The 14,049-nt window shown below is 51.9% G+C and overlaps 1 protein-coding gene across 1 annotated transcript in view; it reads left to right on the forward strand.

The window, feature by feature from the left end:
• Eif2ak3 (eukaryotic translation initiation factor 2 alpha kinase 3) overlaps positions 1-14,049 on the forward strand; it is a 52,989-nt gene that overhangs the window by 15,244 nt on the left and 23,696 nt on the right. Inside the window, exons 3-6 of the mRNA XM_027948850.2 lie at positions 10,762-10,956; positions 11,473-11,606; positions 12,990-13,224; positions 13,421-13,583. Coding sequence (XP_027804651.2) covers positions 10,762-10,956; positions 11,473-11,606; positions 12,990-13,224; positions 13,421-13,583 — 727 coding nt within the window. The remainder of the gene's footprint in view (positions 1-10,761; positions 10,957-11,472; positions 11,607-12,989; positions 13,225-13,420; positions 13,584-14,049) is intronic.

The raw sequence follows: 14,049 nt of genomic DNA on the forward strand, positions 1-14,049 counted from the left end.
CCCCTGCCCAGCTCCAGCCCCTGCCCAGCTCCAGCCCCAGGCCCTGCCCAGCTCCAGCCCCAGCCCTGCCCCAGCCCAGTCCCAGCCCAGTTCCTGTAAGCACTTGTCCCAGCCCAACCCCAGCCCCAGCCCTGCCCTGTTCCAGCCCCAGCACAGCCCCAATACTGTCCAGCACAGCCCCAGCCTCTGTCCCAGCCCAGTCCCAGCCCAGTCTCTGTGAGCACTTGCCCCAGCCCCTGCCCAGTCACAGCCCAGTCCCTGTGAGCCCTTGCCCCAGCCAACCCCAGCCCTGCCCTGTTCCAGCCCCAGCCCAGCCCTGCCCAGCACAGCCCCAGCCCTGACCTAGCCCCAGCCCTGACCCAGCCTCAGCCCAGTCCCAGTCCCAGTCCCAGCCCTGCCCAGCCCTGCCCAGTGCAGCCCCAGCCCTGACCCAGTCTGTGCTCAGGCGCCAGCAGGGGCAGCCAGCACTGCCTTACTGTCAGTGTAGACAGCCACAGCATAAGGAACAGGGGTGTCTCATGAAACTGTGCACCCCTCAAGGAGGACCACACTTTGAGAATTGCTGATCCAGCATGTGATGGAAACACCTTGAGAACATCTGTGGGATTGAACATACCAGCAGGAGAGGAGAGAGTATCATGAGCGTGAGCTGTCTGCTGTTCAGTGAGATGCGTTCTGCACCACAGCCAGAAGTCATGCGCACAAGCTGGGACAAGACCACAAAGCAGGATCAAAGTCTGCCACCGGAAGTGCCCTGAGCTGAGAGGGATCTGCCACCTGAAGTGCCCTGAGCTGGGAGCATGGAGAAAGAACACATCTCTAAACGCTTCGGGAGCCGTAGTTTACGAAGGGTGCTGACCTCTCTGAGAGTGGGTTCTCCTGACTGCACCCTGTGGTTTGGAGGGAAAGGATCATGCAGGGAGGAGGCTCGTTGCAGCTGTGGGAAGAAGGACCTGCATGTGTGTGGGAGACGCAACAGGTGCCTCCCAGGTGACCACAGAGACCTCAGACGCCTGTATTCACAGGTCAGCTTCTTGTTGCTTTCAGCAGAAGAGGTGTGAAGATGAGCAGGAGCTCCTTATCAGTCTAGAGAGAAGCTGAGCGGTGAGGAGTCTGGTCTGGAGTCTGGTCTGCTGGGTAATGCTTACGTGGTTATTGACTGAGGACTTGATTATGGATCACTTGTACGTCTGCTGGAAAAGTTAAAAGCAGCACGGGAGCTCTCTAGGCTGTGTGCCTTCTCAGATTTGGGAGCTTCTGTCCTAGTGTGGATTCCTCCACCGAAGGCTCTGTGAGCTGCAGGACAGCTTCAGTTTCCTCCTTGCTAAAGCAACGGGTTGGACTAACTCTCCAGAGGCTGCTCTGACTTCAGGACTCAGTAGAGCCAAGAACAGGAAACACCGAAATACATGTCCCAGGGGAATTGTGCACTTAGTCTTTTCATACATTCCAGGAATTTTAAAATAAATGAATGAAGCATGATCTTAGGGCGTGTGTCCTTGGCCCTGGCTTGCTGACTCCATCCTTCACTTTGTCTGACCCAGAAGGTGTATGAAAGTTGCATTCTGCTGCTTTAGTGGTGTTTTAGTCATGTCTGTGAAAGTCCCTGGGGAGGGGAGTGACAGTTCTGTTAGGAGCAGGTGTTTTACCTTGTGTTAGGAAGGGGGTTGCCTGGGGGCGCAGCTCTGGATGGCCACTCTCTGCTGTTGATTCGGTGTCTACAGACTTCCTCAGGGGATTATCAGTACAGGAGGAGCTCTTCAGGCACATGTGTCAGGGTGGATGACGGGCCCCACGGTTCATCCTTGCAGGCTGACAGATGTGCCCTGGCTACTAAGCCTGGTCTCTTCTGACGTTAATAGCAGCTCAGCATTTTGTGTTTAGTTTTCAGAAGACCTGCTGAGGTGAAATGCTTTATGTTGCACATGCAGGTTCAGCCTTGACTATGTACTGGTGATCCTTGGCTGTGGTTTCTCAGATTGTCTTAGAATTTTGTTTTACACGGTATTAGCATAACAGTCTTCCTTTGGGAGGTCTCTGGGTGTCCTTTGGATCACACTTTAAATCTGTGTAGATAAGATCCTTGAACTGTCTACTTCCTTATGTCTTGCAACATGCATATAAATACAAAGACCTTCTTTCCTCTGTTTAGAATGCTTTGTAAAGAATATTGTAATTGCATCTGTGTATATAACTCATACTAAACAAAGACCTTTATCATCTCATCATTTAGAGATACCCCCTTTGTTCCTGTTTTTTATGCCCCTCTTTCCTCCCTAAAAGAACAAACAGCTCTACTGTGAGCCTATACTTAGTTTGGGGCTTTGTTTTATTTTGGGCATACTTCTCCCTGGGGCCTTGCCTTTCTGTTTCAGGCAGGTGCAGAGAAAGGCGGGCAAGCTTGAGGGTGGTGCCATCCTCTCTCCCACCCTGCTGTACCTCCCAGGCCTTAGAGCAGGGTGACTCTGAAGGGGGCACCTTTGTGGTTGCTGACTCCCAGTAGGGGGTCCGTTGGCAGACCCTTGGGCTGCTTTACTGAAAGGCCCTGCGGTCACTTTTAAAGATTCTGTATCTCCTGCTGAAGTCGTCCAAGTCATTCTGCGTTTCTCCATTTGCGCATTAACAGTGCATTTTGAGTCTGGCTGTGTTGTCTGAGATGGTGGTTTATTTGAAGAATGTCAATTCTGTAGTAAGCCGATATTTAAATAATTGCTTGGGTTAATTGCTTTTCTTTTAATTATAGACATGAAACAGTGCTTTGATTTAATTTTGTTTTATGAATCCCTTAGCAGGGCTGAGAGCAGTGCTGTGACCTAAACCAACTTATTCCAGCATGCACATTACCAGATGAGAAATTGATTTGACCCCCTGTTTTGGATGCAGAGTCTTGGTGCTCATCTTTTATCTGACTTCACAAATGCATGTTTATCCAGGCGAAGGCAGAGACCACTGTTAAAATCCGTGTACTCTCGCTGTAGGTGTGCGAGGTTTGCTTGAAAAGCCAGCTTGGGAGTCTCCCTTGAGATCTTCTGTGGGTTGACTAAGGCAAGGAAAGAAAATTTAACCCTTCTCACCTCCTTGCTTGCTGATTGTTCTCGATTATTGATTCACAGCCTTTGAAGATAACAAGGGCTACATCATTCTGGGCTTTTCCTTCTGTGGTTGCAATTAGCTGTCTCTGGAGGTGTGTTCTGGGGACCAGCTGTGCATTCTCTAGGCCCCTGCTCTCAGGCACTCCCCCTAGTGGTCAGCCCTGATGCTCCTTCCCTGGGCCTGGGGTATGGCTCCCAGGGACCCTGACTTTCAGCAGTCTTCCTGGTATTTTCCCTGTCAGAGTAATTCTCCTGTTTCCAGGGAAACAGAAACAGTGTCTCCACAGTGCAACAGTTTTGGGGCATCAGCCATCTTGCTGTCTGTGTGTGTAGCTGGCTCATTGAGTTTAAGAGTTACTGAGTTAAGTCCGATACAGTGGATCATTTTGAAGAACTGAAATATGCAGAAATGCACCTGTACCTTCTCTTTTGTGTTCGTTTTCTTTAGTGATTGATGAAGTTCTTCACCGTCCATCAGAGCTTCTGTGTTAATATCAAAGAGGAGTTTTAGATAGAGATTTCTGATAAATCAGAAACTGGTATCCATTTGATACCTCTGATTCTACATTGGATTAATCTTTGTTGGTTTTTGAGGTTTGTTTTTTTTTTTTTTTTCTGTTTTTGAGACAGGGTCTTGCTGTGTTGCCCAGGCTGTCCTCAATTTCGCCACCCACTGGCCTCTGCCTCCCAAGATGGGGCTTTGTTTTTATGTTGTGAATCCACAGTTAGGAAAGGGCTGACCTGACCTGATGAAGCTTTCTGCCTCTTCTGCCTTAAATTTGCCTTTGGAGCAGCTCTTTTTTTTTTTTTTTTATCATATATTTTTTTATTTAGACAAACTGCTATTCAGAATTTTTTTAATATTTATTTTTTTTTTAGTTGTACACAATACCTTTATTTTGTTTATTTGTTTTTATGTAGTGCTGAGGATTGAATCCAGGGCCTCGATGTGCTAGGCAAGTGCTCTATAGCTGAGCCACAACCTCAGCCCTTGGAGCAGCTCTTTGAATAATAAAAAGCTTTAATTATTTTTGAGACTTTGTGTTAATGAGCCACAGCTTTTTTCTGTAGTATCCTTATAGAGAATAAAATGAAGCCCTGTGATAAATAATAGGCAGTCAGATGTTTCCAGATTAAGATTTTTCTATTAACTTTTTTATCACAGGCGCATACACGTGCCTGATCTTGTGTACAGATTACCTTAGGAGTCAGAAAAGCAGCCGCAGACAGCTACTCTGTGAACTGTGTGGAGCATGCTGGCTTGCAAAGTGACCCCACGTCCTCTTTTGACCACTCACAGGCCTCATGAAGTCCATGGTCCTGTTAACCCCCACTTTTCAGATAAGACAGTTGGGGTTCACAGTAGCCCAGTGTGGTTTGACATGGAAGGCCAAGACTGGCCCCGGCCTCCACCTCCCTCCAGACAGCTCACACTTTCAAACACCCGAGCTCCCGATTGGCATTTGCTGCACTAGTAGTTGTGATTCTGGGTGGACTTTATCAGACACATCCTGTGTGTGTGTGTGTGTGTGTGTGTGCGCGCGCGCGCGTACCCTGAGCCGCACCTACATGTGGACAGCCCCAATGGGTGGCCCCAGACCACGCCGGGCACACCCTGAACCTGTTCATCCCTCGTGGGGCTCCTGTGCCGCCGCTAGAGAGGAGCACCAGTGATGGTGCCCGTGAAGGGCGTGAGGGTGGCCAGTACCCGTGGCAGAGCGGCTGTCCACCTGTGGGATGGCCTCTGCCTCCACCTGCTGGTGCCCACAGACCCTTCTCATCTGCTCTGAAAAGCCACTCTGACCAGCCCTCAGGGTGGGGACTAAAAGACAAGGAAAACCGAGTGGTGAGCTAAGAAGAGGGCTGCGGAGGAAGGACGGCTTGTTTGGAGTGCCGCTGTGGGGTGCAGGATGCAGGGGGCCGCGGTCGTGGTGGGGGGCCAAGGTCATGGGGGGGGGCTGGGAGCTGCACACAGAAGAGCTAGTGTCGCAGGAACTTAGAACGTCCTCCCCTGGAAGGAGGAGACAGGGGAACACTGAGGGCCACCCTCCAAATGCAGCATCTAGAGAGGGCGGTAATCACGGATGAGTGCTTCAGGGCTGCGTGGGTTCTGGTGGGGCTGCAGGTGCCCTGGGCTGGGTGGGTTCTGGTGGGGCTGCGGGTACCCAGGGCTCTGTGGATTCTGGTGGGGCTATGGGTGCCCAGGGCTCTGTGGGTTCTATTGGGGCTGTGGGTGCCCAGGGCTGGGTGGGTTCTGTTGGGGTTGCAGGTGCCCAGGGCTGGGTAGTTCTGGTGGGGCTGAGGGTCTCCAGGGCTGGGTGAGTTCTGGTGGGGCTGCAGGTGCCCTGGGCTGAGTGGTTCTGGTGGGGCTGAGGGTCTCCAGGACTGGGTGGTTCTGGTGGGATTTTGTGGACTTTCTCACCTTCCTTCAGTTTTTCCTGTTACTTGGTGTGAGTACTTGAAAGGTATTTTTAACTAAAAATATTTCTACGGCTAGTGATGGCTAAATGGCTTAGAACAGGCACAAGGCTCCCAGAGACAGCCCTTGATTCATCTGAGTGTCACCGAAGGTCCACAGCAGAAGAGAATGAATTCCTCTCCTTTTCATTGTGGCAGAATTGGGAGCACAGGAAAAACCAGGAAGGGTCAGGAGGCCTTTGGACACCTAAGCAGTGACATCCTCAGTCAGCAATCTGGGAGTCCAGAAGGCATACCTTTTAAATTGTCTGTGGAGGAGGATCGTGGGGCCAGTGAAGTAGTGTGAGCAACTGTGTTGGCCAGCAGAGCTGCCGTGGGGCCAGCGAGGTGCGCTGTGCACCTGCGGTGGGTCTTGGTTTCTTGTGTGGCCAATGCCCTCAGCCTCTGTGCAGAGGATCCTGTGGCTCCAGAGGTACCGTCCTGGTAAGGGGAGTTTCCAGATGACAGGAGGCAGGGGTTGCACGTCCCTGGAGCTTGGGGACGCCCCTCGCACCTCCCAGCGTTGGTGAGGCCGGGTGTTCTTGGTTCCTGGGGTCATCCTGGTGGCATCCATTCCTGTGGTGGCCTGTGGAGGCTCCCTGGATTCCAAGCAGGCAGGGAGTGTGCTCTGGAGCAGCCATGGTGGTGTCCTCCGTCCTCTCCTGACCATCTGTTCCTTCTGCCTTCACGTCAACTCCTGGTGATGCCGTGTCTTGCTACGTTTCCTCCCCATTCTTCTTTTGACTCTCGGGGCTTCCTGGCTTGTCCGTGAACTTGGCTTCTGTGGCGTGTCCCTTTGCTCTTTGCTGGCCTCACCAGCGTTCCCAGGCTCGGTGCCCACGGGTTGCCCACATTGGGATTCCACAGTGGTGCAGCTACTAGTTGACGATGTGCTTGTGTACACACAGCTGGCTTCCAGAGCAGAAGGGGAAGTTCCTCATAGGAACATTAGAGCTAATAAATGCAGAAAGAATGACAGAGTTGGAGATGGCATTTTATCCACTCACTTGTTCATCAGTAACTATTAAGGTGGGAGACTTTTTAAAGGAAGGGATGGGGCTGACCCCCTGAGCCCATGGATTGATAGTACATTAGTGGAAGCCAGGCCACCAAATGCTGTACCTCACCGTGTGAAAACAACAGGGACACCAGATGTCTCCTGTTGGGCCAGTTTGTGTGGGGCAAGGAGGTGCTGACTGGAGACAGGGGCGTGTGGCTGCAGGTCATGGGCGTGCCCTGGAGGGTGCACCCCTGTGGCTCCTCCCCTCTTTCTCTCTGCCTCTTGGCTGCCCTGACCTGGGCAGCCGCCTTCCCCCACATCCTCTGCATGATGGTCTGCCTCAGGCCCAGAGCTAGAGTCAGCTGGTCAAGGACCGACCCCTAGAAACCGTGGGGCAGAATAAGCTCTACGCTGTTAGGTGTTTTGGTCACAGCCACAGAAAGCTTATTGGTCACATGGTCTCTATTGCAATTAATGAACTCTGCTTCAAACATACTTGTAGATAATATGCACACGATCGTGTGGTTTGTGCCAATAAAACTTTCCTTTCCCAAATAGTGACCGGGCTGGACCTGGCCCATGGGCTGCAGCTGCGAACTTCTAGTGTAACAGGAAGTACACAACAGCAGCTGTGAAGTGTTCTCGTCCAAAGCGTTGAACTTGCATCAGGCCCAAGTTCCCAGTCTCATCACACTTTTGGGGAAATACGGGGAATAAAGGAACAAGTTAAATGACATGCAAAATCCTGACTGTGGGACATTTCTCTAGGACAGACAATCTGGCGTCTCAACATACAGATGTCTGTACAAGTGGGGTGAAGGTGTGCCCGTGGGGGTGTGGGGAGTCAGATGTAACAGGTGGAGGTGACGTGGTCGCAGAGCTGAGGAATGTGGGCTCTCATTGCTCCTGGTGGTTGCGTTAGCAGTCGGACCTCTTTGTTTCTTTGTTTCTTTTTTTTTTTTTAAAGAGAGAGAGAGATAATTTTAATATTTATTTCTTTTAGTTATCGGTGGACACAACATCTTTGTTTGTATGTGGTGCTGAGGATCAAACCCGGGCCACACGCATGCCAGGCGAGCGCTCTACCGCTTGAGCCACATCCCCAGTCCCTCTTTGTTTCTTAATTGGAGTTCCTTCCACTTGAAAATCCCAGCTCTGGTTCTGCGCCTGAGCTCAGTGAGCAGTAGCAAGCAGCAGGGCCTGCCGTGGTTGCGCCTGGTGCTCCTTAGGCCACCTGCGTTCCTCAGGAGCAGAATTGAATAGCCTTATTGAACTGCTTGGTGGCTGCACAGACTCCCGGTTGCTGTGCTGCAGGTGCCAGACCTTTTACTCTAAAATTATGGACAGGGAAAAACAAACGGAGAAAACAAACACAAAACAACAAGCCTTTATCCTTTTCAAACAGCAAATCCATAATGAGCTTGAGATGCAGAGCAGCGAATCAGAACAGCAGCTCACAGGGACTGGTGTGTGCAGGGGAAGGAGGGCTGGGGAGGGGGAGGAAGCGCTCCTGCAACCCAAGAGGGTGACTCATCCCTTTGCCTGGTGGTGAGGTAATGCCACTGTGAGGGTGATGTCATCCCTACCTGAGCAGCATTTGGACACAAGCCCTCTCAAGCTCTCAAGGAAAAACACCATCTGCTTCCTCATGTGCGGCCCAAGGCCTGCAGAGGGCCAGGGCGAGGTCAGCAGCCCAGTGACTCATCAGCAGCCAATTGGTGCCGAGCAGCGCCTTCAAAATGGCCCTTGCAGTCACAACCCAGAAATGTGACATGACGACTCAGGATTGAGTCATCCTCCTTTTCTGTCGTTGTTTTATGTTTTGCACTTAGTTAATGCTGTTGAGGATTGAACTCCTAAAATAAAGCAATTTTCTCAACATGGTCAATCATATTGAACTTCCTTGTTTGTTTAAACCACATTTTTTTTGGTACCAGGAATTAAACCTGGGGGCACTTAACCACTGAGCCACATGCCCAGCCCTTTTCTGTTTGAGAGAGGGCCTTGCTCAGTTGCTGAGGCTGGCTTTGAACCTGTGATCCTTTTGCCTCAGCCTCCCCAGCAACTGGGATTACAGGCATGTACCACTGCACCCAACTTAAACCACACTCTTAAAAATCAAAGCTGAGGGCTGGGGTTGTGGCTCAGTGGCAGAGCGCTCGCCTCGCACATGCGAGACCCTGGGTTCGATCCTCAGCACCATATAAAAATAAATAAATAAAATAAAAATATAAAAAAAATAAAATCTGAGTTTTCTTTTCTTTTGGAGTTCACAGATCATTTTGTGTGACTTGTGCTTTGCACCTACGAGCCCCATGTTCCCTCAGGACCAGCTGCTTCTGTGCAGGAGAGCCATCTCTCTGCTGCTGACCACTAACGCCTGGCCCCGTTTGAAGAGTAATAGATGAAAAAATTAAGTTCCCAGAATTGTGGTGAACCTTCAATTATGGTCTCTGCATTTAATTATGGAGCTCCCACAAGCCTCTTGACCACCTTTATGTGTAACCTCACATCTTGGAAATGGTTCAAACTACAGAAAGCTGCAGAAATGAAAGTGGCAGCACAGAGAACCAACCCTAAGCACCCAGATCTACCTACCCAACCCCAGTGGTTTGCTTTATAACTAACACAAGGGCACTGTGCTCTCACTCACTCTCTGGATCTCTCCCTTATGCACGACATTTGAGAGAAGTCAAACATACACCGTGGTGCCAGCTGCACGCCTGTTTTCTCAGCTACTCCAGAGGCTGAGGCAGGAGGATCACAAGTTTGAGGCCAGGGGTGAGGGAGGGAGTGAGAATCAGGCCGCTTCTTCCAGAGCCCAGGGTGGGGACTGGGGACTGGGAGGGAGAGTGGAGCCCCTGAGGGAGGGTGGGGAGTGCCTGCTGCTCACTGACCAAGAGGGCTGGCGGGCAGAGGAGCTGTTCCAAGGGTGGTGCCGCCCAGCGTGGGTTGGGAGGGGGTTTTGGGGTCTGCATACCACCTCACATTGCCTTTTTCCAAAGTTTGGGGCCTGGATGAGGAGGAGGCAGCTGTGCTGTTGGTTGAAGGAGAGCAGACAGCTCTGCTCAGCCAGGCCGGGTGGTCTAGGCAGGTACCAGAGCTCTTGCTCAGGAGGCTTGATGCCCACAGAGCCGCCCTGGGCTCCCGGAACCCAGCAGGACACCCCCTGCTCGGCCCAGGTGCCCCCCAGCTTCCCACTTGGCCTTGGCCTGCTCTGCCTCTGTCCCACCCAGCTGTTCATGACGGGTCTGCCGCCTCAAGACCTTGGGAAGCCCTTCCAGGTCCAGCATGGTGGTCAGCCAGCGACCCTCCCCCCACTCTCTGCCATTTGCCGCCACCTCAGCACCCTGGACCCCAAGCACTCTGTGGATGGCCCCCCACGGCATCCAGGCCCCTTTTGCCCGTGGCACTGCATTCCCTCACACGTTGATCTGCTTACCTACTGGGCAGTTGTCTCCCAATGGGAGTCCCTTTGGCTTCTCTGAAGGATGGACTGCTGGTCTGGCCTGCTTGTCCCTCCTGACCTCCAGACTGCCCTGTGCGCGGGGCCTCCATGCACCTGTCTGAAGGGGAAGGACCCCTGAGCAAGGAGCGCTGCAGCCAGGATGCTTGGGGACCACGCCCTGGCCGGGCAGACTCAAGGAAGTCAGTAGGGTGGCCACGGGTCAGCCCTGTGTTCCCTGCACTGAGTCTGTGACAGCAGCTGTCCTGGGTAAAGCAGGCCTGGAAAGTACTGCCTGTCACCCACGTAGGCAACCGCGCTGCCCTCTGCCGTGTGGCCCTGTGCCTCAGGGCTCCCTGGGCTCGCTCAGCTACTCCTCACCACAGAAGGTCTGAGAAAGGCCAGTCCTGAGGGCTGTGTGTGCGCACCCTGGGAGCGCTTGGCAGGTCTTCACAGTCACACCTGAGCTGATGGGCTGGCTGCTCCCTGTGCTGCTCAGGAGCTTGGGTGCTGCTCTTCCTTCAAGTTAAAGCCCGCTGGGCAGGTGGGCACGCTGTAACCCTAGCACCTTGGGAGGCTGAGGTAGGAGGATGGCAAGTTAGAGGCCAACTCGGGCAACTTAGCAAGGCCCTGCCTCCTAGTGAAAGGGGCTGAGGGTGTGGCTCAGTGGTAGAGCACTTGCCTGGTGGGCCCTGAGTTCTCCCCAGCACTGGAAAAGATAAAAAATAAAAGACGTCGACCTTTTTAAAAGCCAGCTTCTGTTTTAGGTGTTTGGGAACAAGGTGATCATCCCTTCCCTGGACGGGGACCTCTTCCAGTGGGACCGGGACCGGGAGAGCATGGAGACGGTTCCCTTCACGGTCGAGTCTCTCCTCGAAGCTTCTTATAAATTTGGAGATGATGTTGTTTTGGTTGGAGGAAAATCTCTCACGACGTATGGCCTCAGTGCCTACAGTGGGAAGGTGAGTGGCTACGTGTTCTGGGGACAATGAGGAGGGAGAAGTACTCCCAATCACAGTGTCCCTAGTGGAGGTGGGTTGAGATTTTTCCCTGAGGACAGCATTTGTTTTAAAAGGAGAACTTTGAAGTAGGAAAGGGAAACTCAACCACCCTGAGATGGGGAGGAAAGGTCAGTAGCCACGCCTCTGTGTCCCCTGCTTTGCAGACGTTATCTTGACAATTGGAGACCTGGGCAGCGTTCCTGGGGCCATCTGTTTCTATTCCCACCTCAACAGCTGAGGGTCCTCCCAGGGCAGTGAGGATGTGATGATGGGACCAGTGGCTGCCGTGTTTACCTAGCTTGACCCTGTGGACAGCCACCCATTCCCTCAGTGAGGAACCAGTGATCCAACAGATGCTCTCACGTCTTGGACACCTCCTCACACATTTCCTTGATTTCCTTTACTTTTTAAAGTTGTGGAGACTTGTCACATCTCTGCCCTCCGTGACCGTCCCCTTCGCTGGCCTTGTCTCTGTAGGTGAGGTACATCTGTTCTGCCCTGGGTTGTCGCCGGTGGGACAGCGATGAGCTGGAGGAAGAAGAGGACATCCTACTTCTGCAGCGCACCCAGAAGACCGTGAGGGCCGTCGGACCCCGCAGTGGCAATGAGAAGTGGGTGTCGGGGCTGTCGCTCGCAGGCCCTTTGGAAGCACTCTCAAGTCTCCTCCGTGGGGGTCCTGGGACCTCCTATTGCCCTGGAAGCGGCTCCTCGCTTCTGAGACGTGGGCCTCCTGGTTATTTGCAGGGGCTGGTCTGACCTCACTGTGTGATTCTGGACAGGGTGGCCAGGGCCTTGGGGTGGCTGCGAATGAGGGTGATCTTAGGTCCAGATGTTTTCGGCAGAGCCTCAGTGGCAGGAGTTCTGAATGAAGAAAGCTCTTAAGACAAAGTCAACATGCTTCTCTAGGCCTGAGCCTCTTCACCGCTGTAGCTCTGCTAGTAGGGGTTTCATAGCTGGTCTCTCTTCCAGCTTTAGAGTGATCATTTTACTCAAAGTATTAAAAATCATTCACTTGATTAGATTTCTTTTGTTTCCATCTTCAAATAATGAACCCCTTATGCAATTCTTGTATCCCGTGCCAGGTTTCCCAACCCTGATATTCAGTTCTTTAGATCCCATCTTCATCGTTTGAGAGGGAACCAGTTTTGTCCATTCTGATGCAGTGCAATTCAGTGAAGATCCCATTCATCCTCTCTCCCTTTAGTGGGCTGTGCATCTGCCCATGGCCTGGTGTCCTGTATCTGGGTGGGATGAGCTCAGCCCCCAGGAGCAGACATCTTAGCAGAGCTCCCAGTGACCAGGAAAGGGAAGGGCGGGCCCGAGGTCCACACTCCTTAAAGGGTGGGTTTGCTACTTACTAATCACGAGGAAATGTCAATGCCCCTGTGTGGGCAGGGGCCAGGACTTGCCATGGCCTGTCCATGGGGGACACTGGCGCTGAGGGACATGGCCTTGAGTCTGTCTCCTAGAAGACTCATTTGTGTGGCCTCTTGCTTGGGCTCCACTCACTGGCACACCACTGGGGTGTCCATTTCTCTGCCCATGGATGAAATGCGCCCTGATGACTGATAAGCAGACTGCATGCCACCTCGTTTTAAGGTGGCTCATGAATGTAAAGATCTGTCCATCTTTGAGAGACTGGCACAGCCTGTCCTTGGCTCCCCAGAACCAGTCTCTGCCAGGTCAGGATGCTCTCCTGGGCCCTCTTCTGGCAGGGAGCGGCAGAGCACCCCTTTCTAGAGTCATTTCTGGTTTTTTGTTTGGGTTTTTTTAGTTAATACTAACTTTGATCATCTAATTAGGGTGGTGTCTCTCAGGCTTATTTTTGATGTATTCTTTTTAGATGTATATGACAGTAGAGTGTTTTAATGTCTTGACTTATTCTCCTCTTCACAAAATTGTAGCATTTACTTCTTTGGTTTTAGGAGAGTTCTGTATTGTTTGGTCCCTGTATTTAAGTGTGAATTTCTAAAACACACCTTTGTGAATTTAAGGTGGAATTTCAGTGTTGGCCACTTTGAACTTCGGTATATTCCAGACATGGAAACTAGAGCCGGATTTATTGAAAGCAGCTTTAGACCCAGTGGGAACAAGGAAGAGTCTAAGATTATTTCAGATGTGGAAGAACAGGAAGCCGCCATGCTGGACACGGTGATAAAGGTTTCGGTAGCCGACTGGAAGGTCGTGGCGTTCAGTAAGAAGGGAGGACACCTGGAGTGGGAGTACCAGGTACCCAAAGCCCCTGAGCTTGTGACTCTCTCTCCCCGCTTGGGCAACCACACCAACTGGGAAGGAACAGACACTCCCCTCCAATTCTCAGCTGACACTCTGTGCATTAAGACGCGGTGACTCTCAATGATGTTTTACGAGGTGAAACTTCTAGTGCTATCTGAATCCTTGGTGTCTCTTCTCTGTTTCTGCTTAGTTTTGTACTCCGATCGCCTCTGCCTGGTTGGTCAGAGATGGCAAAGTCATTCCGATCAGTCTCTTTGACGACACGAGTTACACGTCTACAGAAGAGGTTTTAGAGGATGAGGAGGACATTGTGGAAGCTGCACGCGGAGCCACGGAGAGCAGCGTGTACCTGGGTGAGTGCCGTCCCTCACCTGGCGGGGCCCTCAGGGACCACGAGAGTGTCTTCCCACATACAGTGGACGGCCTGTTATGGTCCAACCTGAGCACAATCCAGGGGCACATCACCGGTAGACGTGTACCTTGATTTCCATTCCAGCTGTTCTCCATTTGTCCATATCTGAAACCTTTAATTACCCCAGTACATTCTTTTCATCCAAGACCTGTATTAGAAAGGCTTACAGATATTCTTCTTGTGTGGCATGGTGTAAAGTTCCTCACACAGCCTTAGAGTTTACTCCCATCTGCCACTGCGTCTGTGTTCACTTCTGTATCAGTCTGTTCTCCCCTGAAAAATTAGGATTTTTAGCTGGGCATCATGGCACATGCGTGTGATCCCAGTGAGGTGGGAGACTGAGGCAGGAGGATTTCGAGTTCAAAGCCAGCCTCAGCATCTTAGTGAGGCCCTGTCTCTAAATAGAA

The sequence above is a fragment of the Marmota flaviventris genome, chromosome 14 (assembly GCF_047511675.1).
Source record: "Marmota flaviventris isolate mMarFla1 chromosome 14, mMarFla1.hap1, whole genome shotgun sequence".
In the NCBI taxonomy this organism is placed as follows: domain Eukaryota; kingdom Metazoa; phylum Chordata; class Mammalia; order Rodentia; family Sciuridae; genus Marmota; species Marmota flaviventris.